This window comes from Ochotona princeps, chromosome X (assembly GCF_030435755.1).
Source record: "Ochotona princeps isolate mOchPri1 chromosome X, mOchPri1.hap1, whole genome shotgun sequence".
Taxonomy (NCBI): domain Eukaryota; kingdom Metazoa; phylum Chordata; class Mammalia; order Lagomorpha; family Ochotonidae; genus Ochotona; species Ochotona princeps.
In genome coordinates, this window is record NC_080865.1 from 14,277,085 (window position 1) to 14,300,841 (window position 23,757).

Consider the following 23,757-nt stretch of genomic DNA (forward strand, 5'->3'; position numbering starts at 1 on the left):
ACAACAAAAATATACTAAGTCACGGGACTTCACAGGGCAAGCTTGCGGCTGGTGACTGAAGCAGGCACTCGGAGCACAGTGGCAAGGAAAAGGCACAAGGCTGAGGCTTAAGCATTTGAACTATTAGACATTTTCAAATGTGCATGAACACAGCTCTGATGTAAAACCATTTAAATGAAAGCTTGAGGGAGCCGAGTTCAGGTGCAGTGGGCTAAGCGGCCTCTTGCAATATCAGAGTACTGGTTAAAAATCTCAGCTGCTCCAATTCCAACCCAGCCCCCTGCTAATGCACCTGACAGCATATGATGGCTCAAGTGCTTGCATCCTTCTAAGCTTCTGGCTTCTCATTTGGGGAGCAAACCAATGGCGGAAATACCTGTCAGACTCCTTTTCAAATACATAAATCTTTATTAAATAAAGGGGGTTTACAATATGGTGGTATATCAGCCTAATCTTCCACCTGTAGGGCTGACATCCCATGTGGGCACTGGTTTGAGTCCCAACTGCTCTATTTCCAATCCAGCTCCCTATTAATGGCCTGGAAAGCAGCAGAGGGCTAAAGCCTTGGGCCCCGTGCCCACGTGGGTGACCTGGAAGAAGCTCCTGTTGCCTGGCTTTGGACTGGCCCAGCTCTGGCCATTGTAGCCATCTGGGGAGTAAACTGGCAATCTATCCCTCTTTCAAGTAGTGGTGGGATATAGTGCGCAAAGCCCCCAGCTTACATCGCAAGCATGCATCTTGGCACTGCTTCATGTTCCAGCTGAGTGACTGAAAATCCAGCTCCTTGGGTCTGGTATGGTAACCTTGTGGCTAAAGTCCTCTCTGCATGCGCCAGGTTCCCATATGGGCCCCGCTTCCCATCCAGCTCCCTGCTTCCGGCCTGGGAAAAGCAGTCAAGGATGGCCCAAAGCCTTGGGACCCTGTACTCGTGTGGGAGACCCAGAATCTTCTGGCTTCAGCTCAGCTCAGTTCTGGACGTTACAGCCACTTGGACAAATCTTCCTCTCCAACTAGCCAATAAATCTTTAGTAACAAAAAGAATACAGCTCCCTGCCAATGGCCTAGGCAGCAGGTAAGATGGCCCAAGTGTTGGAGCCCTAGCTCCTGCATGGAAGAGCACATGAAGCTCCTGGATTGCACCATCTAGCAAATGGTTCCCAATGTGGCCATCCAAAAACCAGCAGATAAATCTGCCCATCCAAACATTTTTCCAAATATCCCAATTTAAAATGAAAAACCTGAACTTTCCAGCCAACATGAAAACACGTTGAAAAGAACCATGATAGGTTTCAGTATGTACTGACATAATATCCCCCATAAATTTGGGTTAAGACAAGTCTAGTGCTTACATTAGACCAAACATCGCCATCTCAACTAGAGCTTCACCCCTTAAACTAGCCTTAAGAATGCAATTTCATTGAGCCACCTCCCACTAGATTTTCAATCCGGCAATCCTAACACTTCTTTCCACCAAGACCCTACCTTCCTTTCATGCCCAATATCAATTATTTCAAACTTCTGTCCTAAAACCTTGTCTTGGGCCTGGCGGCGTGGCCTAAAGGCTAAAGTCCTCGCCTTGAACACGCCGGGATCCCATATGGGTGCCGGTTCTAATCCCGGCAGCTCCACTTCCCATCCAGCTCCCTGCTTATGGCCTGGGAAAGCAGTCGAGGACGGCCCAAAGCTTTGGGATCCTGCACCCACGTGGGAGACCTGGGAGAAGTTCCTGGCTCCTGATGGGGACAGCCCTGGCCGTTGGGCTCACTTGGGGAGTGAATCATCACACAGATCTTCCTCTCTGTATATCCAACTTTGTAACAAAAATACATCTTAAAAAATCTTGTCTTAAACCATGACTGTCCAATGCTGCCATTCCTGATTACTTGTGTTCAAAATCACCAATATTTGACCCCCAAAACACTTCGTATAGTTCAGTCTGACCTGTAATTTCAGAAACATCTATGCAGTTACTGCTCAAGCAGACCATCTGTTTAACTGGTAGGGGTTATACCAAGGGATGTATCCACTTTAATTCTTGATCCCTGAGCAGATACTCAGCATCCTTGTTGAAACACTGATATAAAAACCACATGTATTCAATCCACTCCTCCAGTGTTTCACTACCTTTCATATCAAATTCACCCAAGAAGTCTCACCAAGTAGATTAAAGTATAGGCCAGTCTGCAATGTTCGCAGATCAGTAGGGCCTTTAAGACTTCTGTCGCAGAAATCCTGCTTCACTTCATCTTCCATTACACTTCAGTACTAGAATCATTGTCCGAAGCATCTCAATAGCACCATCAGAAAGAACTACATTTTACACATTTTCAGGCAAAAGCACAACTTTATTTCCACCTCTAAAATTAAACAATTGACAACAAAGGAGACTGTGCAGTTCAACTTTTTATTTTAATAAAATCAGAATATGCACAGCACATGCAGTGCTAGCATCTAAACTAATACAATAAGCAATTACTAAAGCTACAGTGACTTGAGGTTCAATCTTTACATTCAGCAAGTTTAAATCCATTCTTACATTTTTTTGAAACCTTATTAACTGAAAAATATTGCTTGCTGATAAACTTGCTCAAATGCTATCGCTGAATGTACAAGTCACTGATTATGCCAATACAACAAATATAACCACATGTTTGAGGATTGCAATGTGCCAGACATTCACTGAAAAAAAAATACACACAACTAAACAAAACTCACACAACAAACATCTGAGAATCTGGACACTTCATTTCAGTGTTCTGAAGTGTTTCATTAATATCTTAAGACAAGTGTATCAAAACCTTGGCATGATTTAATTTCAAGTCGCCAATTTTGTTTTTACTAACATCAGAAAGTTATGGCTACACTGCCAATGCCGGGTCTGCTTAATTTGACTTAAGAGTTTAATATGACTTAACATTAAAAGCTCACACTACCCCGAAATATATAATTTCACGCATACGGTGACATTCAACATTCAAGTGCCAGTGTTTTTGTACTGTCTTTTGGTCAAGTTTCTTTAAACTTTCAAAGAATCACTTTTAGGCTTACAAAAATAAATATTTGTCAAAATGTTCAATAAATATTACATAAAACTAGCAGCAAAAAGTATCTAGAAATCTGTCGTGTGCAAATAGTTTTCTTCCCAACTATCATTCCCATGGTCCCAAATAAATTTTAGAATCTAGTCCCATCCCCTTCCTAGACAAGCTGCGTTCAACAATCTCCAAGAGACAAAATAAGATTGGAAGTTTAAGGACACGCACACAAGACATATATATAAAATTCTCTGAATGTGCAATAAAAGAAGTACTTTGTAAAAAGTTATGGGCAAAATGTACAAGGGCCTAAACCTAGACTAATTGAAATAGCACCATAACAAATGACCTCAATACTGTCAAGTGCACCTACTTAATAAAAGTTTTAGAACAAGGCACAATACACTTGAAAATCTATTGCACTTTAGGAAATTTTTGCCGTCTTCCTATGCCACTGTAAAAAGATCGAGCGTTCCGATCGCCGCATTCTGGCCACAAAATTAGCCCAGAATTCAAAGTGGCAGAGGCATTTTAGTGGTGGACAATGCTCATCTTTGGCCAGATTTAGCATAAACAGACTATAAATACAATGGAAACCTATGCAACTAAAACTGACTGAACTGCACTGTAGAGCAGAATTGACACCTTGTGCAGTTATGTACATATTTCCAACCTGTGTGATCTCAAAGATTTCAGTTTGTTACTCTTCTGGAGCCATTTTTACAAAGTCTATAGTAAGCCAGTTTAACATCTCAACGCAGCTTGAACAGAGTAATGTGAATCGGCATTTAAAATAAAGCCTGCTGCATAATTCTTCCTGTTCATACCCTCTTGACCAAAAAACATTAACACTAGCATGCGTTATTAGACCAAAAATCATCCAGGGCCCTAAGTGAGGGCTGGTCATTGCTGTGGTCAGCCATTCTACCATTTCAGTTTCATTTATGGCAGGCATTTAAAAAGTCTAAGTAGATGAATTCTCCTAAAAACCTATTTCAAGTTATCAGACCTTTAAACTTTCCCTGTAATAGTATGCCCACATTTGGCTAGCTCATAATTAATGATCTGCCTAAACATTGAAAGAGGAATTGCTGTATTTACTTGCGTTAACTTTGAAAACAGTGCTTTGAATGTATGCATGTATTACTCATACATCACCTCATCATGACTGGAATGGCTTGTTTAAAGACTGTCAGGTTCTAAATACCTATCCAGGATAGAGTGAGCAAATCAGAACTTTAACTTAATACAGTTCGCCACATTAGAAACTAATTCCATTAATATGCTTCAAGACGTTTGTTGTCTGTTTCCCCCCAATCTGCAAGTATCAAAAAGCCCTAATGCAGGCTACCGCATAAGTTTTTTCCTTATATTATTTATGGATGAATCGATGATTCCTGTTAAGTTGTATCACACCTGTGTGCCAAGGTTTGATTTTAGCCCAAGTTCAGTAAATTTATTTTGTCAAAACAATTGATATCTTGAGCATTACTGAGCCAACAGGACATCAAAATAAAAAGTTGTCTAAAGTTAAAGGCACAGTACATTAACAAACAAATGATCCTCAGTCACAAAATTATAAATGCAGTTTGGGATGGGGTAGGCGGGAGGGGAGTTAATTCAAACGACAGCAATGAAGTCTTCAAACCATCTTCCGAACAGGGCTGCTGATTGTTCCTTTCATCTTTTTTTTGTGACCTTGAGCTCCCTTAAAAAAAAATTTCAGTGGAGAATCACAGCTGGTAATGTACTGCGAGTTCTTGAAGCTACACAAGGTATAGTCTGGCTAAGTTACATGTGGTTTCCATATTAGCTTGTTTGGCAGGGTGACCTACGGCAAGGCAGGCTCAGTTACCCCACCAGTCAACCCCCTGGGAGTTATAATTTCCTCCATATCCATCACTGTTGTAATAGCCTCCATAGCCACCTGGTGAGAGATATGAAATAGAAAGAAATTAGACATCCGGTAATACAACTCTCTCCTGAAGTACTCAGGTGTAAAGTGCAAAAGGTAATCCGCAGCGTTGAACTCCCTTCCCCCATGATGACCCAAAGTAAGAGCGCTTCCCAAAGACAAAGAGATTGAAAATCAACACTACCTCCGCCAAACCCTCTGCTGCCCCCGTGGCCGCCTCCACCGCTGCGGCTGCTGCTCACGCGGCTGCTACTGAAGCTCGAACTGCTCGCGCCACTGCTTTGTCGATAGTCTCTGGCACCAAATCCTCCACTGAATCTGCTACTGTAAGGAAATATTCATGTTGGTTCCTGTTAAAATGCCTATAACCCACTGCCCCTCTCTCCACCCCGCTTTCCAACAATTCCCCATTTAGCCCAAAGATCTGAACAGGGAAGAGCTGCACCCCTTACTCAACTCCAGACAGTTTATGAAAGGTTGCACAATGCTGACGTTCACTGGAGGTACAGCCGGAGCCGGGCAATTCAAGTGGCCACGCCACCCCCTCCTACTTCACACCACCTGCGCCTCACCTCTTGGAACGTCCACGGCTGCTGCCCTTGTAGTGATGCTCATAAGCCAAGTTTTCTAACCAAGATGGCACTTCTTGCTTGGCTTCAACAAGAAGATCCAACAAATCCTTGGTAATATTTATGTTCCTCTCATTAAAGAATGAGGTGGCAAGGCCTAAAAACAAAAAAAGAATTCCACAAAGTACAGTGAACAATGGTTTTCAATACTGACTTTCCTATGACAACATTATCTCCTATTCAATCAACTTAGAATGCTTTGAAGAAAACCCGAACGCATGATATATAAAAGTTGTTTTAATGGCATTCCTTGCAAAATGGATTTGGATACTTGAGATCTGGAAAAATTCTGCGCTTCATGCATGACCAGGAAAAACAGACCACCAAGGAACTAAACACTCACCAAGGTTTCCTACACGCCCTGTACGGCCAATGCGATGCACGTATTCTTCAATATCACTTGGCAAGTCAAAGTTGATGACATGTTTCACATTTGAGATGTCCAATCCTCTTGCGGCTACCTGGAAAATAGCTCTTGTTACATACTTCCGGAAAAAAACCCAAACATTCCAACACAGCAAACTTCAGTGAAAATAAAGACTGCTGTTGATACATACTGCTGTAGCCACTAGAATTGGGCTTTTTCCTGAGCGGAACTGGTGGAGGGCTTCTTCTCTGTCTCTCTGGGAACGGTCTCCATGGATACTGGTGCAAGCATATCCTTCATGGTATAAGAAATTCTCCAGAGAATCCGCACCCTTTTTGGTCTCCACAAACACTAAGGTAAGTGATTCCTTCCCTGAATTTAAAAAACATCACAAGGTTTTTGTCACTAATAGTGGCTTAATTATTTTTGTATTTAGGAAGCATACAAAGTATATACACAGTGAAAATCTTTTCACAATGTTTCGAATGAGGAAGAAAATAAAAAACTCAAACGGATCCTCATTACCTAAGCTACTAGAGTGATGCTAAAATTATTCATGATTTTACCTGTTGCATTTAGGAGGTCAAGCAGAAACGATCGTTTGTCTGATTCTTCCACCCACACTACTTTCTGTGTGATGTTCTCAGAAGTAGAGCCAACTCTTCCCACAGCCAGAAAGATGTATTCATCCAAGAAATCACGAGCAAGCATCTGAAAGAAAAAAAAAACTTATCATCTGTTGATACAAACAAATTCATTAATAAATAAGATTTGCATCATGTATTACCTGTATTTCCTTAGGGAAAGTAGCACTAAACATCATAGTGTGGCGGACACCTTTTGGAGGCATAGTATCTTGTTCAACTATTCTGCGGATCTGAGGTTCAAAACCCATATCCAACATCCGATCAGCTTCATCTAACACCAGGTATCTGTCATGAATCAAAACTTAGTTTAGAATGGGGGATAATAGAAAGAGGGCACTTAGGAGTGATCACAAATTATATACTCACTAAAGTAGCTAAATGATTCACATCACATGCCCTGACACATATACAAAAAGCACCTAAGTTACAAAGTCCCCTAAGATAGCACAGCAACAGTCTCAGCAATTCTTCAGTCTTAACTGTTTCTTTCTCATACTAAAAGTATGAACAAACTTTGTAGAAGTTAATGGCTAAAATAAGTCAATCTTGAAATTTTGATAATGCTAATAACTCCACAAACTTCATGGCCATCATTTAAAAATGAACATACGGGCTCGGCAGCGTGGCCTAGTGGCTAGGGTCCTCGCCTTGATCCCATATGGCCGCTGGTTCTGATCCCGGCGGCTCCACTTCCTCTCTGTCTCTCCTCCTCTCAGTATATCTGACTTTGTAATGAAAATGGAATAAATCTTTAAAAAAAAAAAAAAAAAAAAATGAACATACTTTGAAAAAAAATGAACCTACTTGCAGAAATCTAATCCAATTTTTCCTCTTTCCATCATATCCACTAAACGGCCTGGAGTGGCTACTAGCAAGTGGCATCCACGTTCCAAGTCTCGAATCTGTTGCCCAATATCAGCACCACCATACACCACACATGGGCGAACTCTGGATCGGTAAGAAAACTATAAGCAAAGAAACATTATCAACTTCAACAATTTTTATGTGGTCATAAAACATCTCATTAGAACCAATGAGGAAGGTAATAATCATTGGAGTCTTACTTTTCTGGCTTCCTCATAGATCTGTACTGCCAATTCTCTTGTTGGTGCCAGTACCAAGGAGATTGGATATTGCTTACGACGCCCATACCTTCCGTTTTCCTAAGAAACAAGCATCTATAGGTTAAAACTCACCATTTTTTCAACAGTGTATAACATAACTCATTTTTATAACTCAGATTATACTTGAAAACCAGTTAGATAGGTTAGAATTAAGTCTTAGCATCACTTACAAACTTCTCAATAACCACTTACAAGCTCTATAATTCTCATTTCATGAAGATTTACCTTCATGGCTCTCAAAGCCTCGCCTGGACCATCCGAGTAAATTTGACTCAAAATAGGCAAGAGAAATGCTGCAGTTTTTCCAGACCCTGATAAGAAAAAGCATATCCAATTTAACCATCCTTATGTGTGGAGGAGGGGACAAGGAGGGAAGCACAAATGTCTATTTTCAATAGACATTTATAGCCAAATTTTCCAAAAACTAACAGCATCAAGCGACTTTTTTTTGGTCCATCTACCATAGGAGTCACACAAAGGTCCAACCTACTGTAAATAAAGCTATTGTGAAATACAACCAAGCCCAATAATGTATGTGTATGTATATATATATTTATGGCTCCTCCCACACCATAATATAACAGAGCTAATTGTTGCAACATAGACCCCAGGGCCCACAAAAGTCAGAAATGCCATTTTTATTCTACAGAGGGACAATGTTTTAGTTTTGATAAAAGAACTTGCCTGTTTGGGCACAAGCCATCAAGTCTCTTTTCTCTTTGATAATTGGAATTGCATGCTTTTGCACAGGAGTTGGGCGAGTGTAACGAGTAAGCTCAATGTTTCCCATAATGATTTCTCCCATCTCAACATCACTGAACTGTCAAGAAATTAAATGGAGTTTAACAGGTATGTCACCGGAACCATTCCGTTTTATATTACCAATACATTAACTCAAATCATGTTGCATTTTGAGAAAACTCAACCCCCAGAGTTACACATCAGAAAAGACGCTGGGCTCTTCAGAGCCATTAACCTATTTCAAATGAATGATTCATGATAGCAACATTGAAGTCAACCTCTCCCTTTGCTTTCAACAAACCAATGACATCTGGTATATACACCCATCTCAGCCTAATGAGTCATGAACCCTTTTACTCTTCCTTCTGCCATCTTGAAAAAGTCAAGTAAAAATACTTACACTTTCAATATGTGGAGGACAGTTGTTACCTGTTGCCTCAACTGGAATGTCATCATATTTCTCAAAGTTAATCCCAGTGTTGCCTCCAGAAAAGAGTTCCCTGGGATCAAACAATCGTTAAGTTTATTTGTTATACAGCTAATAAGGCTTAACTACATTGAACATATTTAAAAAACACTTACTGTTCCAAGCGTTCACTTGGTGGGAGTGGCTTTGACCAATCATCTTCATCTGATTTGTCACACCAGCGGCTGGTCCCACGTTCAAATTTGCCAAAGCCGCTTCTATCACCGCGGCTGCCGATGCCATCATAATCACCCCGTCCACGATCATCAAACCTGAACAGCACAATCAATCACTTGCAATCATACCACTTAACCATTCACAGATCCCTGCCACTACTGTAAAACTATCTGGAGGAATGTTCAATTATTCATTGTGGCTAACTACAAGGATACCCCAACATTCCCAACCTGGCCTTGTCCTATCTGCCCCACAAAATTTTTAAAATCAGAGCATAGGTATTATTTATGTAAGCTCATTCATAACCTTCACATTTCTACAATCACACAGCCTAAGCAGGCCTCAGAGGCCAAATTAAGAATCAAGCCTTATGTGTGTGGCATATAGCTCACACTTTCATTTAAGATGCTCATCCAAACATATTTAATGGCAGGGGAAAGAAAAAAACAGCACGCCAAGTAGCAACTATCCCAGTGTGTCATTTAACAGGTTACCTGTGACAGATTTTGAATAAATGGTAATAAACAGTCCTTACCTGAATTAAAGATGTTTTTAGAGTTTTAGGCCTGTCTGCAAAAAAGTCAGGACACAGGACTAACCAGCTATGATATTTGGATCATGAGGTCAGTTCACCACAGCTGCATAATTAAAAATGTGTTTAAAAATTAACAAAGACAACTCACTTACCTTCCCCTGGATCCACTGCCTCGATCGCTGAAGAAACTCGACTTTCCCCTTGAATCACTACGAGATCCAAAACTGCTGTATGCATCCTTGTCCTTACTAGAACTCCACCCTGAACTGTCTTTGTCATAAAAGCCTTCAATTAAAAAACAAAAAACAAAAGCCAATTTACTGTTATTAATCTAGAAATAAGAATCTTGTTAAAGTATCAGTCTTTCTGAATCGTGGGCTCTATCATGGCACCAGGTGAACACCACCTCCTGGAGCTCAACAGCCCTGCCCATAGCGCACGGTTATGTTACTACCACAAGACCACCATGCTTTCATCTGCATTTATTTTACACGTGTTTATGGGTTTGGGAAATAGCTACCATGGTTTCTATCTCCCTTAGAAATGGTATTCAATGTGCTCAATTACTTGACTCAATTTTAACAAGGACAAAACAGTACTCTATACACATAAAACATAATACTGTTAAGACACTAATTTAATGGTTCATCTACTCTGAACTTAATGAAGATCGGGAGTACCTGGAGAAAGGTATTCTCGGTATGGACAGGCATAAATGAGCCCAAGGACAGGCAGATGAGTTAACAAGCTTCAGCGAGACCTTATTCAACAGGCAGAGATGATTTCCAAGTGAAGTTACTTTCCTTCTGCCTCTACCACTACCAGCCAAGTGGTTAACAGCATTTGCTAGCAATGAAGAGGTGAATTCAATTTCTAGATCTTGTCAAGCTCCAAAACTCTCATCATACTACCCTGCCATACCTGCCACTGCAACAAAGGAGAAAGAGGAACTAAATACATGAGGGCCAACTTCGGGTGTGTACCTAGGGAAACTGACAACACCGTGATGATGAACTCTGCATGAACTTCACTGTTAAAGTGAACTTCTGGTACAAATACTACAGAGGCCATACCCATGCACTGCTGGGGCAGTCAACAGGGACTCGATCTGGAGGAGGAGCAACAAGCCTGTGTGCCCCTCCAGGGCCTCGCCACCCCTTCAGTGCTGACTGCTTTATCCAACATCTTCCTTCCTCTTGACCATCCCTTTTCCTCCAAATTGCAGACCATCTATAAACTTTCAAATGAAGCCGTTAAGGCAAGGAAATAAAACCACACAGCCACATTCCCAACTTACTAGAGCAGTTTCAATGCTACAGCCTGGCCACTATTATGCAATAAACCCATCTCTATCTTGGTATTCTTCATTTTCCCCAGGCTTTAACTGCTGCTGAGATCTATAAAGGTTTATGAGTTACCTTTAGTAGCTTCTCTGTTCCTTAAGTGAGGAGGAATATAGCGTCCTTCTAAAATAAATAGTAAAAAAAAAATCAATTAAATGCAAAAAAGAGAAACTCACACATCACACTAAAGCTTTTACTAAAACCTTCCATTAAAAAATGATCCTTGGAAACATTTTCTTTAAAAGTAATAATAATAAAAAATCTGTGGTGGACATTTTACATAGCAGATATACAGCAGGGGCTGCTTGCTTCAGGCTCAACTCTCAGATCCACTTCCATTAAGTTTGCTCCTGCTACACACCCTGGGAGGTAGCGGACACAGGCTCCAGTACCAGGCGCTGCCAACCAATGTGGGAGACTAAGAGCTGAGTTCCTGCGTCCCAACACGGTTGGTCTTATTGCCATCTGTTGCAGGCCACCTGGGCAATTAATGGATAAAAGATCTCTGTCCTCCTGCCTTGCAAATAAAACGAGAGTAAAAATTCTTAGTGTTTCTGCTTCCAGCCTACTTACTGAGGAACTGGGGGGCGGGGGGGGGGGGAGAGATCTTAAAGAGGTTATTGCATTCTAAGAAAAACTTCTAAAAAAAAAAAAAAAAAAAAACATGGCAGGGCAAGCAGCTGAGATGCCTGCCTCCCACTATCAGAGCACTCTGGTTCAGTTCCTGGCTCTGGCTTCTCATCCCAGCCACAGGGTTCCTCGGGTTCCTGACTCATGGGAAACCTGGAAGGAGCTGCACGCCCCAGCACAGTCACCAGGAGCACCTGCAGAGTGAACTAGCTAGTAGATGCTCCCTACCCAGCTGTCAAGTAAATTTTTGAAAAGATTTAGAACGAGTTTTCTAAGCAAAAATCCAACTTGCAACCTATTAGCTGAAACCCACAAGTTTGATACATGTAACTAGCCCCTAGCAATTATTTAACATTTCTCTTCTCCCAAACGGCCTGCTATAACTTAAGGAAACTATAATAAACATCAAGGCTTACAACCTCAGTATAAAAACCAACCAAAAAGAAAACATTGCAACATAGTAAATCAGAAATTGGCCACAAAATGCTTCTGTGTTTCTGCTCCAGCTGTTCCAAAACATACAATGTACATACACATGGGAAACTGCAAAAAGGCATGGATTTCAAGGAAGTGGGCATTTAACTCAAGGCTTGCCGAGTTTAAAGGAAATCAACTGTTGTCCTGTTTGCAGGCAGTAAAGCCTAGCAGCAGAACCAAGCACACACCCGAGCAGAAGTCAACCTGCTTTAGGACCAGCAAACTTAATGGTTCCACTTCCAAATGGGTCTACAGATTTAAACGATCTTACTAGGATGATCAGCTCCTGCAAGATCCTCAGCGTGGCAAAAGTAACCGTGTGCCCAGTGAGGCCCTTCTGGCCTGAAAATGCAGTGTGCACACATCGCCGTGACATTTTTCTAAGAGGTGGCAAGAGACCTGAGCTGAAGAATTCTGCTGACAACAAACTCCCAAGCTCCCCTACCTTAGCAGGGACCTGAAAACGCTGGTCTCCAGATAAATCCCCTTGGGGAAAGGGAAAAAAAGAGCCTGGGCACCTAACCTCTTGCCAAATAGAATCCTAACAGCCACCCCCCCAAAATTAAGTAGTCTTGTATTTCTTAGGTCTCATGTTCTGAAGAAAGGTGATCAAAGTGCTTGAGTTCCAGCCACATTTAGGAATGCACACATCCCTACCACTTGTAAACCAGGGTTAGAATTCAAAACGGACATCATCAAACCCTTCTAGAGAATGTGCATTGCAGGAGTCTCCTTATTGGCTAACTGCTACCACTAAGAGAACCAACCGGTCCCCTTTATTATAAATAAAGGCCACAGTATTCTACTCTTTATACAAGAAAAATTGGAAGGCCAACTTTTAATTCTAAACAGCCATTAAAAAGTTGAGATACTAAAGCCCCAGTGTTGAGCAAATCCCGCACCCACTTTGCTTTACTTACTGCTAGCCGTACTTCCTCCGCTCTGATTATCTGCAGAGTTCAGGTCTAGGCCAGCAAACTAGAAGAGAAAGGAGGTCGGTTATCAGCCCACACACGGAAACACTGTACTAAAACGTGACCTGCGTGTAGTATTTACCACCCTGTCTACCCCACGGTGCTTGCTATGAAAGCTTAGTAAACGGAGACCAAGATTGCCACAGCAGCAATGGGAGTGCAGAACACTCCCAGGGCATACATTACCGAAGACAGCACACTAACCACACAGAGGGCGCAGCTGAACCCCCACGACCACGTGACAAATGTTTCCAAAGCTACTTTCAACTTGGAATTATTCTAAATCTAAATCGCACACCTAAAAAGGCTTAGGACACATTCTGAATTGCCCATTCTTTAACCTCTTCATCCTCCAAGTATTAATTATGGCAGTACTGTTTAGGGAGAGAAAAATCAGCTATATGCCATCCACACTTATCTTACACTGGTAGCTCAACGCCTCAAATTCTAGAACAATTACCTGTTATCTTCATGACATTCTATAACTAATCAGGAATTATGGAAGAGGGGGTCTCAAACTACATTAAGTGGGGGGAAAAAAAATCAGATCTTACTTCTTTCAAATCAACCACAAAAGACCAAGCAGCACGGCTTTGTCGCCATGCGAATGCAGGAGACATCAAAACATGTCCATAAATCTTCTGTTAAAGTTTCAACACAACACTGCCAAATCGTAGGCACCATGGTGAAGGCACTGCAAACAGTAAGTGGATGATATGCCCCATAAATAAGAACAGTATAGAAAAAATCTGGGGACTTCATTTCCAGAATTGAACTCGGCCATGCTTTCTTCTGTAAGTGCACTAATGATAAAATCATAAAAATGGCACGAGCTATGAGAAAACGTTAAAGCGCAGTACGCTGTGGCCTGGATAGCAGGCTTTCCGTCAGTGTTCCATGTAGCACAGGGAAATGCCAGCAATGCGGAGGACGCAATTGGGTTGTTAATGGGAGAGAAAAATGCCCCCAAAGAACAGAGTTAATTCCGCAAAAACACGGATCAACTCATGGGTCACTCGGCTTTGTTGCAGGATTGTTGTGGAGTTCCGGAAAGCAACTCCCTGTCGCACTCAGTAGGCAGAACTTTAGCGGCGCACAGCGCAAGGCAGATCTGCCGGAAGACTGGGAAGTGCAGAGGGCTGCGGACTACCTAACCTAGCAGCAAAGCCCCCTCTAGTGTGCCCCATGCTTTACTGGAGGCGGTTTCCGGGTAGGAGAACCGGTTCGGGGCCTCCGTGACCTCTTGCAAAATTCTGCTCTGCTGGACAGCAACAAGTCTGCCTCAAAACTCTTTTTCTCCTCCCTAATTGATTTTTTTTTTTTTCAGGAATCTCTGCTCTGGCGTATGCCCGGTTGAAACACTGGCTAAGTAATACGCTATCCTGTAGGAACGCGCAGCCCGAGGCTAAGCGGCCACGGCGAGCAGCGGTATGCGGGGCCAATGAAGCCACCGCCACACCGGGTCCCTCCACTGCCCTGCTGTGCCCCCGCAGCCCGGCGCCACCGCGGAAGCAGCGGCCCATTCCTCCCTCCCCCCCCTCCTCCCCGCGCCGCCCGCCCAGTCCTCCCTCAATCTTCTGCGTCACAAAACTTTCCACTCCGGAAACGAGGCCGCAGCGGCGGGCCTGCGACGGCCCTGCGGAAACGGGACTGAAGCGCAAAGGGCCTGAGGAAGGAAAGCCGGGAGGAACGAGATGCCCCTTTTCCACCCTCCTTTCCGGGTGCCGGCCAGCCGCGGGGCCGGGCCTCTCCCGGCAATGGCCCATAGCACCGCCCAGCCCCAACACAAAGGAGGTCGCCGCCATTACCCGGAGCGGCCACCCCCACTCCCCGCCGCCCCCCTCGCACATTCCAGAGCCTCGTTATCTCCTCATCCGCGCGCAAACACCGGATGCCTGCTGCCTCTCCGGGACAGGGATCCCGGCCGCGCCAGCCGCCAGGGTCCGAGCCCCCACGGCCGCCGGGGTCCCCATTCCCGCCCCCCACCCCCCCGCCGGGTCACTAATCAGTCGCGTTTTGGCGCGTGCGCGTTCCCGGGAGAACGCGCGCACCCCTCCCCCCACCCCTACGCCCGCCCGCGCACGCTCATGCGCGCGCACTCACTCTCACACACATACACATATTCACACACATATATACACATACAAAAGCCGCCATTGTGCTCGGGCCGGGGGACAATACCGAGGGCCAAGCCGGAGCCCGGGTCCGCACGACAGCCGCAATCAGCCGCACTCCTGCCACCTCCTCGTCCCTCAACAGCCCCGAAAGGCTGCCGCTCCCCAACCTGAGGCGCTCAGGGAATGGAAACCCGGCGGCACTGCGCGTTGCGCCACGAGCTAGCTCGGGGCAGAGGAGCGGTTCAGCAGCCACCCTCAGAGAGCCCCGAGCCGCTCACCTGCTGGTCCAGCCCGAGCGCATTTTCCACCGCCACATGACTCATCCCTGAAGAGTGCTGAGACCTCGGGAGTCTTCTGCCGAGTGAGTGTGTTTGGTTCACCGCGAAAGCCCTCTCACGGGAGAACTGCGGCTCTGGAGCGCCCGGCGCGGCCGCAGATCTAATATACCTACGCCGAAGACTGCTACGTCAGCACGTAAGACGTGTGCCCTCCCTCTCGGACTTGCGCGCCCCCTGCCGCTACCACTGGTGCCCAGCTACTGCGCGTGCTCTTCGTCCTAACCTCGAGAGATTTCCTAAGCGGTCCCGTCGCCCCTTCTAGTTGGAGCTGGGACCTTAAAGGGCCAAATGCTCTCCTCTTAACCTTGCGCTTCCCTTCTTTCCTGGCATTCCGCCGTTACCCTGCTCTTTAGTCTTGCAAGTCTCGCGAGAACTCCTCGCAGCCTGTTTTCCGCCAGCTCCGAGGCTTTAAAGTTTAACCTAGGCCGGTACGCTCGCCTTTCCTCCCTAGTCTCCTCCACCCGCTTTCGTTCCTGCCTTCTAGCGCTTTTGCTCTCCCTTCCCTCAGTGCCCAGACCTGCAGATGTCGTGGGATTGCTCCGGTCTGAGCAGTTTTCGCTTTTTCTCAGTGCTGCCCTGAGATTCGAGTTGAGACAGAAAGGGGCCCGAATCCGAGAGCTCGGTTGCTCACGTGACCACAGGTGTCGCGCGCGGTGGCCATTTTGTGAAGCAAGAAACGGTAGCTTCAATAGAGTGCCGCGAATGGGAGACAAGCGAGAAAAGGGGGGAACGAGAAGGCGGGGAAGCGGGGTAGAAAGGGAATTGCGACTCCAGTAAGGGTAGCGGGGAAAAATGAAGGGAATCCCCGCCTGCCGAAGGCTTCTAGAGCGGTTGCCTAGGCAGCAAGGGGCGCCGCCTAGAAACCCAGGCTTCCCTCCCCCAATCCCGCACGGGAGCGCGCGCCTTCTCTCCTCCCCCCGACTGCGAGGGAACAATGAGGCGGTCACGCGGCTGGTCCGGAGCTGCCCGGGACCCTGGCTTTGCATCGGAACGCGGGCAGCCCCGGCCAAGCGCCTAGCGGCGCGGCGGGCACCCTAACGATTGCAAACGGCGCTTTCAGCGCCCTTGATGAAGTCGGGAGTCTCGGTGGCTGGGTGCAACCCGGGACCGGCAGCTGCAGGGTTGGCGTCCTGGGCCCATGGTGATCCTCGCCTCCCCACCCCCCAGGCCGCTGCGGAAACCGGGGCGGGTGGTGGTGGGGGGAATGAAAACCAACCGGTTTCTGCTTGTGGCCCCCCTCCTGGGCAGGCCATCTCTAGTCCCCGGCTTCTCTGCTACAGCCCCTTAAACAGAAGAGAATTTGAGGTCCAGTGATTCACGGGCTTTCATTAAATTAAGCTGGTTGTCTCAAAAGCAGCTCTTGCAAACTCCCCTGTCTTGACTCCCGTGGCACAGTTGAATAGGACGGACGCTAGGTTTTCCTTCATGCCCCAAAAGGTCTTCTGCCAGAATTCAAATAGTTTGTTCTCATCATATAATTGACCAAACACTTAACTTCCCTTTACAACTTTCAAAATTGAAACCGAAATTCTAAGGCAGTGGGGAGAGAATGTGAACTCCGTCCTGAAGCAAGTTGCTCCACGTTTTTTAACCTACACCTATCAACACTGTTAAAAAGGTTCCCTCACAGCTACACTAACTGATAATAGCTACATCCCTAGTGCAGCCACAGGTGCCAACTGGAAAGGTATATTGTTTCCACAACTCAAGTACTATGAACAGTGTTACTGTTGGTGACCTCATTTTCCAAAATGTTGCATTTACCCAACAATTTATTGTGTATGGAAACTGGGGAAGAGTATCTACAAAACAGAGCTACTTTCTAGGCTTAGATGAAGATAAACTAGTTTGTGACCTGCAGGAGTGTCCAGTGGATTCGTTCTTGGGCCGTGTGGGACCGCAGGAGTGTGAAAAACAGCGAGCACTCCTGCCGACTTAAAAGGCCTGTAGCCCTTGCTGCTCACTCCCAAGGAAGAACCTGCAGCCCTAGTGCCCCTGGGAGACCCTCTAGGCTTATAGATCCTTAGTATTGCTTCCTGCTCTGAGATGCGTGAATTCTCATGGAGCAAGTTGTGGTCCCAATTTTACTTCCATTTCCTACCCTTGTAGACCAGGCTAAACAGAAATGTGATGTTGAAAAGCTGTGGGTTTTGACTAGTCTTCAGACTGCGAATAGCCGCCGTGAGGGTGAGGTATCTGGCTACCCTGGCTGTGGCCTTTTGTTTTGCTTTTGAGAAGCACCAGTATACAGAGTACTGCCGTGGGAGTGCCTGAAAGATTTAAATAGACAGCGCTTTTCGTATTTTCAATTAACCCCTGCTCATAGTCATAATCAGTTCAAACCCCCAGGGTGTTTTGTTAATCAATATGTTATAATTGGAATATCAAATTGGACAGGAAGTGGGAAAATATACAAAGCTTTGTCTTCAAACACATTCACGCCCAAACAAGATTGATGTACCCACTGCAGGCAGCTGAATGAGCCCAACTTTCACAGCACGCTCCAAGGGACTTTTCCATTAAGGGGTCATTTGCATATCTTCTCTGCATGAAAGTCATTTGCAAATTTTATTTGACATGACCTAAAAAGGATTAGAAATGACTGGAATGGGGGAACTGGTTTTCCTTCCCTCCCCTTATTTCATTGCCAGACATATTGCTTTCATATTGGAGCAAATACTGCAGCACCCCCAGCCTGGGAGGCAGCCCAGGGGACAGAGAAGCGGCTGGTTCTGGGCACTGGGCTCCCATAGCACCCCTGTTCAGACCTCCACTCTGACACTGGGTAAACCTGCAGAGAAGGGGCTCTTGTCACGACTGTCTTCAGGTGGGTCACACAGATGCATAATAGCTGGTGAATGATAGGTGAACGGTGCAAATCCCTGCGCTAAGAAAGTTGTCATGCGGAAAGAAATCTAAACCCATTATGTTCCACCCATGGATAACTTTTTTTAAAAAGGTGTTTTGTCTTATTGATTTATTTATTTATTTTGCAGATTTATTTCGGGGGTGCAACAGCATGGCTCCACAGGCTAATCCTCCTACTGCTAGTGCCAGACTTCCATAGGGACACCAGTTTATATACCGGCTACTCCACTTCCCACCCAGCCCCCTGCTTGTGGCCTAGGGAAGAGTGGAGAATGGCCTGCGTCCTTGGGATCCTGCACTCACACATGGGACTCAGAAGAAGCTTTTTGACTCCTGGCTTCAGGTCTGCTCAGCTCCGGCTGTTGTGGCTAGTAGCAGAAACAGCTTTACAGAGAGAAAGATCCTTCATCTGCTGGATCTCTGCTCAAATGGCCAACTTGAAGCTGGAGCTGAGCTGATCTGAAGCCAAGAGCCAGGAACTTCTTCTGGGTCTCACAGGTGGGTGTACGGTCCCAAGGACATGGGCCATCCTCTGCTGATTTCCCAGGCACATTAGCAGGGAGCTGGATGGGAAGTGGGGCAGCTGGGACACAAACTGGCACTCATGGGATGCTGGTGCTTACAGGTAGAAGATTAGCTTGTTGAACCACTGTGCTGCCCCCCTCCCCAATTTTTTTAGATTTATTGATTTTTATTTGAAACACGGATTTTACGGAAAGGGGAGACAAAAAGAGAGGTCTTCCCCACTGGTTCACTCCCCAGATGGCCGCAATGGCCAGAGCTGAGCTGATCTGAAGCCAGGAGCTAGTTTATTCCCAATCTCCCACTTGGGTACCGAGACGCAAGAGCTTGGACTATCCTCTGCTATTTTCCCAGCAGAGAGCTGGACTGGAAGTGAGACAGCCAGCCAGGATACAAGCTGGCACCCATTTGGGATGCCAGCATAACAGAGCAGAGGATTAGCTTGCTGTACCACTGCGCTGGCCACTACCCCTGCCTGTCCATGGATGACTCTAAGCAGACTTCCTCATCGCTGACAACTTATCACTTTTGAAATTACATTATCACAGTGCACAGAAATAATGTGTCCAAGAAATCTAAAATGTGGCACTAAAGTACCTCAACTCTTCTGCAGCTGGAAGAAAGGAATGGCAGAGCCTGGCATGAACTTTGTGATTAGCAGTCATCTTTCTGCCACAGGAAGAGCTTCCTAGGTCCAACTGACCACACTTCCTCCAGTGCAGATTGGGAATGAAGTTCAAAGAGGGCAGAACCGCCCTGTAATCAGAAGGGTAATTATAGGTCTGGAAGTAAAAGCAGTTCCCTTACTGAGCTTCCTTTTATGTTTTCAGATGTAATGGGCTTTTCAGATTTTTGGTTTTGTTGTTGTCTCAGATAAAGCAGATTAGCTTCAAATGCCAGATAATGGATGATAATTAGGAGAATGTTACTGTGCAGGCTTGATAAAAGTTTCAAAGCCAACAAAGGAGGTCTTAGACTCTGGGTCACTCCCGGACCTCCCTCTCCAGAGGTGCCAACTGGAACCTGCAACACCAGTCATGTTTCTGGCAGTTGTTCCCCCAAATAGCAGAGCTGACCTAGAAGCTTTTTTCCTGCTACCAGGGATGGCAAGACCAACATCAAAAAATTGTAACAAAGGGCATCTTCCCTGCTGCTAAAATAACAACAACAAAAAAGTTGCAAATAGAAAAACCCAGTACACTTTTTGCCATTGTTCAGGAAAAGTTCCCGGGTAGTATTAGGAATGACAATTGAATGAAAAACAAGGAGGAGTCTTTCCTGGGCGCCGCACCATGGCCTAGTGGCTAAAGTCCTCTCCTTCAAAGCTCCGGGATCCCATATGGGTGCTGGTTCTAATCCTGGCCACCCCGCTTCCTATCCAGCTCCCTGCTTGTGGCCTGGGAAAGCAGTCGAGGACGGCCTAAAGCCTTGGTACCCTGCACCCACATGGGAGACCTGGAAGAGGCTCTGAGCTCCTGGCTTCAGATTGGCTCAGGTCTGGCTGTTGCGGCTACTTGGGGTGTGAATCAGCAGATGGAAGATCTTCCTCTGTCTCTCCTCCTCTCTGTATATCTGACTTTGCAATAAAAATACATCTTAAAAAAAAAAAAAGACAGTCTTGGAAGAAAGAGCATATTGAAGGAAGCCAGTTGCTCTCCAGAGTCCATGCTGGTCTTATATAATAATAGCATTTGAGGGTTGTTTTGTTTGCTTGTTTGTTTTAGCAATAACTGTCTCTGATGTTGGTAGAATGTGAAGCCTGGCCATAGCTCACAGATCGGTCCTGTATTTGCATTGCCAAAACTAATTCAGTCTTTGCTTCATTCCTTTCTACTTAGTGGTTATTGCTGTCCTTGGCCTATGGACCTAGATGACTGCTGGATGGATCTGCAGACCCACGCCAAGTAAGCCCAGGACCCTTGAGCACCCCCAGCTCAGCAAACCCAATGCCAGTGTCCACCCCCAAACGCAGGTTCGTATTGGTGCATCTTCATGGAGCCTAGTGCCCCTTAAGGATCCTGCTCTACCAAGAAAAGAGATGCCCCAAAGCAGAGGTAGACAGATGGAGAAATGGAGCTCTGGAACTTTATCATGGAGAGAGCTAACCCAGAAGGAAGTACCTGGGCTGAGGGTTACAGACTGTGACACCTGCAGGTCCTGGCAGGCCATGAGGGGGGGATGTAATAGAAGGCCACCCAGCACAGGGCCCACGAGGCATTGATTCACTACAGGAGTCCTGGCTGCTGCTCTAGCTTTTCAAGAGCAGTGGGAAGTGCAGAATTTTTGTGTATGAAATGTTCCAGTGATGAAGTGTTGGTAGCTAATTCGGATGATTTCAACACACTGTTGTGTATCTGGAAGACCTTAGGGCTATTGGTACTGTTCTATTTCTCAAGCTGGATTGATGGGTACAAGAGTATGGTCCCTGTATTTTTCTTGCCTTATAGATGTATTTTAAATGTCCTTTCATAAGAATATTTATTCAGAATGAAGTTGAAAAACCTTTAAGGCTAAATCCTCCTTGCACGTCCCAGCTGCCCCACTTCCCATCCAGCTCCCTGCTTGTGGAGTAGAAAGCAGTCAAGAATGGTCCAAAGCCTTGGGTACCTGCACCCACATAAGAGACCCAGAAGAAGCTCCTGGCTCCTGGCTTCAGATTGGCTCAACTCTAGCAGTTGTGGCCCCTTGGAGAGTCAATCAGTAGATGGAGGCTCTTCCTCTCTGCCTCTCCTTCTCTCTGTAAATCTACCTTTCCAATAAAAATAAATGTATATTTAAAAAAAATAAATAGCTGTTGGCATCTTCTGTAGCCTGTGATTTTGTTGCAGAGCAGGTGAAGGTTTCTTGCCATGTACTGTCACTTACATAGCGATTAAATTAATTAAGTGTTACTTTGTGCTGAAAATAGAAAAAAAAAATCAGTAATGCTTTTTCCTCCACAAGGATTGTTCTATGAAAGGAAAGCAGTATTGCAGCTCCCCACTTGCCACCCACTGTTTCCCCTCTGAAATGGTTTTGTGCGGCATCATATGTTACCTTTTGCATCACTTGATAATGAATATCAGAAGAAATTAATTATCCTGTGTAAACTGTACTCTGACTTCAAACATATACATATTCTTCTTCCTGATTTTGATAGTCTGTGAGTGTTGTGCTTTGAATATGGAGCCAAAATTCATGTGTTAGAAACTTAATCCTCAGAGTTCTGTCAATAATATTGGGATTTGGCTCCTATAAGCCAGTGAAATGATCATTCTAATAAACATGTGAACCTCAAAGCCTGAGGATACTTTTTGTTCCCATGTGTAATCAGGTCATTATCCTGTGAATCTCTAGGCTGTGTGTTTTGTTTTGTTTTCCTTTTTTTTTTGCTTGCTTTTTTTAGTTTTGGGTTTTTTTTTTTTTTTAGGTGTTCATATGTCCATGTTCATAGCAGGTGCTAGGATTTGGATGTGGTTTATATCCTCCAAGGGTTTATACATTTTAATGGTTATTTATTTATTTGCATTTGCTTGAAAGATAGAGCGCCAGAGAAAATGAGGGACACACACACACACACATGCATACACATATACACTGACGGGGAGAGGAAGACGGGGGCAGGGAGATCTTCTGTGTTTTGACTTACTCCCTAAATGTCTGCCACAGCTTGGGCTGATCCATGCGAAAAGCCAGAGCTCCGAACACCATTCAGATCTCCCAGATAAATGGCAGAGCCATCGTTTGCCATCTCCTAAGTCATTAGCAGGAAGCTCGATTAGAAGCAGAAGCAGGACCCAATCCCAGTCACTCCAACTTGGGATGCGGGTGTCCCAAACAACTGTCCAACCTGCAGTGCCACAACCCCTACTGAAACAATGGATTACTGTACCTGGAAGGATACTACCTGCCTTTGGGAGGTGACTAGGGTAAGATGAAGTTAGGAGGGTGGGACTTCAGTGCCTCTCCTCCTCTCTGTATATCTGACTTTCTAATAAAAATAAAATAAATCTTTTAAAAGAATTACCCAGTTTGGGAGCTAGAATTGTGTCATAGTGGGTTAAGCCACCATTTGTTTTTTCTAAAGATGTATTTCTTTTTATTGGAAGGAGAGACAGAGAGAAAGCTCTTCCATCTATTGATTCACTCCCCAAGTGGCCACAATGGCAGAGCTGAGCCAATCCGAAGGCAGGAGCCAGGAGCCTCCTTTGGGTCTCCCACATGGGTGCAGGGTCCCAAGGCTTTGGGCCATCCTTGACTGCTTTCCCAGGCCACAAGCAGGGAGCTAGATGGGAAGTGGAGCTGCCGGGATTAGAACCGGCGCCCATATGGGATCCCGGCACATTCAAGGCGAGGACTTTAGCCACTAGACTACCATGCTGGGCCCAAGCTGCCATTTTTGTCAGAGCATCCCATGTGAGCATCAGTTCGAGTCCCAATTGTTCTACTTCTGTTCCAGCTCCCAGCTAAAGTACCTGAGAAAGTAGTAGAAAATGGCCCAAATGCTGGGGCCCCTGCACCCGTATGGGAGACCTAGAACAAACTCTGGATTCAGCTTGTCACAGTGGCAAACACTGCCCATTTGGACAGTGAACCAGCAAGTGGAAGACCTCTCTCTCTCTCCCTGTTTCTGTGCAACTCCACCTTCCAAAAAATACGTAAATATAAAAAAATTCCCCAGTTTCAGATATTTTGTTACAGCAACAGAAAAGTAACTAAGATAGTGAATGAATTAGGGTACAGTTGGAACTTCTGCATCTAAAAGAGCTGTCTAAATACAGCACCATGGACATGTTTGAATAACTATCTTTGGTTCCAAAGCTGTTCTCTGTTTATTTTTGGTGAAGCAGTCATGATTCACTTGCAGTCTGAA

At 45.2% G+C, this 23,757-nt stretch overlaps 1 protein-coding gene across 2 annotated transcripts; it reads right to left on the reverse strand.

Moving 5' to 3' along the window:
• Positions 1 to 2,390: 2,390 nt before the first annotated feature.
• DDX3X (DEAD-box helicase 3 X-linked) lies at positions 2,391 to 15,803 on the reverse strand. 2 transcript variants are annotated; one of them, XM_004587850.4, is made up of 17 exons: positions 15,456 to 15,803; positions 13,007 to 13,064; positions 11,055 to 11,102; positions 9,789 to 9,921; positions 9,041 to 9,196; positions 8,859 to 8,958; positions 8,402 to 8,537; positions 7,943 to 8,028; positions 7,658 to 7,756; positions 7,398 to 7,558; positions 6,734 to 6,878; positions 6,513 to 6,657; positions 6,137 to 6,318; positions 5,923 to 6,040; positions 5,523 to 5,676; positions 5,135 to 5,274; positions 2,391 to 4,962 (listed from the first exon to the last, which is right to left on the reverse strand). In XM_004587850.4, exons 1-17 carry the CDS (start codon positions 15,498 to 15,500, stop codon positions 4,883 to 4,885), a joined length of 1,986 nt encoding a protein of 661 aa, XP_004587907.1. In that variant the 5' UTR covers positions 15,501 to 15,803; the 3' UTR covers positions 2,391 to 4,882. The 2 variants fall into 2 exon arrangements, with proteins under 2 accessions (XP_004587907.1, XP_004587908.1); XM_004587851.4 differs by having other exon boundaries at positions 5,135 to 5,271; positions 15,456 to 15,701.
• Positions 15,804 to 23,757: the final 7,954 nt, after the last annotated feature.

Bases quoted from the DNA above. Each gene is read 5' to 3' on its own strand.
- DDX3X (XM_004587850.4), bottom strand. From the start codon at position 15,500: ATGAGTCATGTGGCGGTGGAAAATGCGCTCGGGCTGGACCAGCAG. The intron at 13,065-15,455 runs GTGAGCGGCTCG...TTTCTCTTCTAG, and splicing joins CGCTCGGGCTGGACCAGCAG to TTTGCTGGCCTAGACCTGAA. The intron at 11,103-13,006 runs GTAAGTAAAGCA...TATTTATTTTAG, and splicing joins CGGAGGAAGTACGGCTAGCA to AAGGACGCTATATTCCTCCT.